Source organism: Bison bison, unplaced genomic scaffold, assembly GCF_000754665.1.
Source record: "Bison bison bison isolate TAMUID 2011002044 unplaced genomic scaffold, Bison_UMD1.0 scf7180017864283, whole genome shotgun sequence".
Taxonomy (NCBI): Eukaryota; Metazoa; Chordata; class Mammalia; order Artiodactyla; family Bovidae; genus Bison; species Bison bison.
The window spans coordinates 436,287-440,274 of NW_011494855.1; the positions used below are offsets into that span (position 1 = coordinate 436,287).

General features: G+C 35.3%; 1 protein-coding gene across 1 annotated transcript in view; it reads left to right on the forward strand.

Moving 5' to 3' along the window:
* The window catches only part of SLC44A5 (solute carrier family 44, member 5), a 432,423-nt gene that overhangs the window by 402,541 nt on the left and 25,894 nt on the right, over positions 1-3,988 (forward strand). Inside the window, exon 12 of the mRNA XM_010849416.1 lies at positions 2,784-2,915. Within this exon, the coding sequence (XP_010847718.1) occupies positions 2,784-2,915 (132 nt within the window). The remainder of the gene's footprint in view (positions 1-2,783; positions 2,916-3,988) is intronic.

The following is a 3,988-nucleotide window of genomic DNA, read 5'->3' on the forward strand; positions in this document are numbered from 1 at the left end:
TGAGCGCCGAAGAATTGATGCTTTTGAACTGTGGTGTTGGAGAAGACTCTTGAGAATCCCTTGGACTGCAAGGAGATCCAACCAGTCCATTCTGAAGGAGATCAGCCCTGGGATTTCTTTGGAAGGAATCATGCTAAAGCTGAAACTCCAGTACTTTGGCCACCTCATGTGAAGAGTTGACTTATTGGAAAAGACTCTGATGCTGGGAGGGATTGGGGGCAGGAGGAGAAGGGGACGACAGAGGATGAGATGGCTGGATGGCATCACTGACTCAATGGACGTGAGTCTCAGTGAACTCCGGGAGTTGGTGATGGACAGGGAGGCCTCACCTGCTGCAATTCATGGCGTCGCAAAGAGTCAGACACGATTGAGCAACTGATCTGATCTGATCTGATCTGAAAGTGACTTAGCACGCACACATGAGATAGGAAAGGTGTGAGTGGAGCAAGCTTGGTTTAGAAAGGGGATTGATCAGAAGTGTAATTTTGAATATGTGGAGTTTGAGATATATATTAGGCATTAAGATGGAGATGTCACATAGGCAGTTGAATGTACAGAGTTAGATAGTTAGCCTAAATAAATATATTTAGGAATCAGGATTGTTAGAGCCATGAGAATGGCTGACATCACCAAGAAATTAGGTGTAGGTAGAGGTGTGGACCAAAGACTGAGTTCAGAGGCCCTGCGACATTAAGAGGTCAGAGAGGAGAATGGAACAGCAAAGACAACTGAGGAGAAATGGGTCTTCTTTGAAAACTAAAAGGATGTGATGTTATAGAAGCCAAGTTTAAAAAAAAAAAATGGAGGGGGTGATAAACCATGTCAAATGAGGCAGATAGGTCAAGAAAGATAAGAACTGAGAATAGACTTTAGATACATAAATATGGCAAGATCAGTGGTAATCTGATTAGGGTAGTTTTGGTATCATAATGAGGAAGAAAAGCCTAATTAGAGTGGATTGAGGGAAGACTGGAGGAGAAGAATTATAGACAGACAATATACATGGCTATTTGGGAGAGTTTTATTGCAACGAGGGACAAGAAATCAGGCAGTGAATAGGGATAAAACTGTCAAAAGTAGACTTTCTTTTGTTTTACTCTTTAAGGTGAAAGAAAGGAAAATATGTTTGTATATTGTTTGGAATGATACATTAGAGAGCAAGAAATTAATGATTGTGAAAGTTCAGAATACCAAAGACAAAATATTTTAAAAACGATCAGAGAGAAAAGACAGATTGCCTACAAAGGAACAGTTAAGCTGAAGAAGACTTTTTGACAGCAACAAAAGGAGCAAAATAATACCTTCAAAGAGCTAAGGAAAAAATAATGGTCAACCTACAGCTGTACACTCAGCAAAACTATCTTTCAAGAATGAGAGTAACATTGAAGATATTTTAAGATAAGTAAAAACTAGAGTTTACAAGTAGACATATATTAATACTAAAGGAGTTCCTACTTCTAGAGGGAAAAATGATTCAGCAAAAATGTATGAGATGCAAGAATGAATGGTGAGCAAAGAAAATTAATTGGTAAATGTGTAGGTAGGGCTTCCCTGGTGACTCAGACAGTAAAGAATTCCCCTGCAATGCAGGAGACCTGGGTTCAATCCCTGGGTTGGGAAGATCCCCTGGAGGAGGGCATGGCAACCCACTCCAGGATTCTTGCCTAGAAAATCCCCATGGGCAGACGTGCCTGGCAGGCTATAGTCTGTGAGGGGTCACAAAGAGTTGGACATGACTGAGGGACTATCAGCACAGCACAGAACTTAAGAAACTTTGTACAAAATAATGATAATATCCAATTTTTTGAGGTATAACTGTACATAAGTAAAATACAGAGAAATAATCAGACTGGAATGATTATTGAATAATATAAGGTTCTTATATTTCCTGAGTTGACTTTAGACTTGGTTAGTAAGTACACAGTCAATTTTCAAGAGTAATTTATTATAAAAATATAGTAGATATCTCTAAACCAGTAAAGGGGGAAAACAATTAAGTTAACAAACAAAAACTGATCGGTTTTTAAAGGACAAGAATTGGAAGTATTGATACAAAGTAGAACAGGAAATACAAAAACAAAGAAGGTTGAAACAAAAGTAAATATAACAATACATTAAATATATTAAGCTCACCAATTAAATATATTAAGCTCATCAATTAGAATACAGAGATTATCAGATCAGATTAAAATATAAACATACAAATTGGAGCTGTGTTCTTTACAGAAGTTACAAAAGCATAAGGAAATTGGAAGTTTGAAAGTGAAGGGATACAGAAAATACTGTATTCCTATGCATCTTCCCAGAGATACTTTATGTATGCATAAGAAAATACATATATTATTTTTACTTCTTATATGAATTATAGAATATTTTATATAATTTTTATAAGTTTATATTTTTTTACTTTTTTCATTTAACAAAGCATCTAGTGATCATTCACTATCACTAGAGACTTTCTCCTCTATATGGAAATACGGTATTCTACTGTGCAAATATACTATAATATTTTTAACCAGTCATTACTGATGGACATTAAAGTTGTTTCTAATTAAAAGGACATTTAAAATTGGGTGTTGCCATGATCATCCAAAAAAATACTGAAAAAATTTATATTGCATATGATAGCACATTTAGACTGTTGGATACACATAAAATAGTTAATGTGTAAATAGGAATCTTTCATTTGTAAAAATGACCATGCTAATCAATTTCATGTAGATGTGTGCTTATATTTCAGAAAATAACATTTTATATTAGTCTACTTTTCTCTCTTTTTCAAGGAATATGGCGCTGTTACCTAGAATATAGCCGTCTTCAGGAACAGCCAAGTTCTCGCTTAAATGCATATACCATTGGGATTCAGACTGACATAAGCATGTACTTTCGCCTGAAACAAACATGGTTCGCACTTAGTGAGTGGATTTTAAAATTTTGCTTTGTTAAAATTGTAATAACCAGAAAGCATTTTTTGTCTAAAGAAAACTTGTGTTGGTATAACTTGTTAAATACATCTATTGGTAACATCATTAAAATAAGTATCTATAATACTACTAGCCATAGTAAATGGAAAGTCATTGAGGGGAATTTATTATATAATCTAAGAAAATGTTACTGTACAATGATCTCAAGCTATTTGCCTTCAACTTAACATGAGTTGGATATAGGCATTTATAGCCATTAATCTAATATCTAAGAAAGGAATTTTAAAAGGAAAAAATGCTTGATATTTCAAACTTGCATTTAAAAACAGAAAAAGAAAAAAGAAAATGAAGAAACAAGTTTTTCATGGCAGGACTTTTAAACTTCTTTTTATAGAATTGGAATAATAAGTAATTTTTACAAATTTACAATTTTTAGTGTTTATTTAGATTGAGTTACTTAAGGGTAATAGTAACAGAATTTTGAAAGGTAGGTGATTTCAAAGATGACTTTAATAGTTTTTATTATACTATTCCTTGTTCTTTACAGGGATTCATGTTCTTTAATCAATATTTAAAAAATGATCTCTAATTACATGGTGCTTTAAAAAACAAATTCATCTTCCTATATTGTTGAAGTTAGAGAGCCAGACAAGACAAGTTTGAGGAAGCCTGGTAAGGAGCCCAGACAGTCTAAGAGGAGGGCAGTTATCTTGGAGAGCATCATGATTCCAGAATGGATCCCTTCACAAAAATCTGAAAACTTAATTTTGCCACTTCACCCAGAAGTCATTTGGGTGGCTTTCAGAGACAGGCTCGCAGCATGTCACCAGAGTGCCATTGTATTTGTTTACACTATTAGGATACTCTCTCGGAACGCAGACATATCCCACCTAGGACACTGCTTTCCTGGGCACAATGCACATTGGGAATAATATTACTAATGAGAAAGTTTTTTTAGCAGAGACCCTTGGATAGTCTTGAGAGGTGTTTTCTTCAGGCTCATGCCAAGCTGGATGACCTACCCCGGCTGCACAGAAGCCCCCACCAGATTCCTGTGTCTGCCA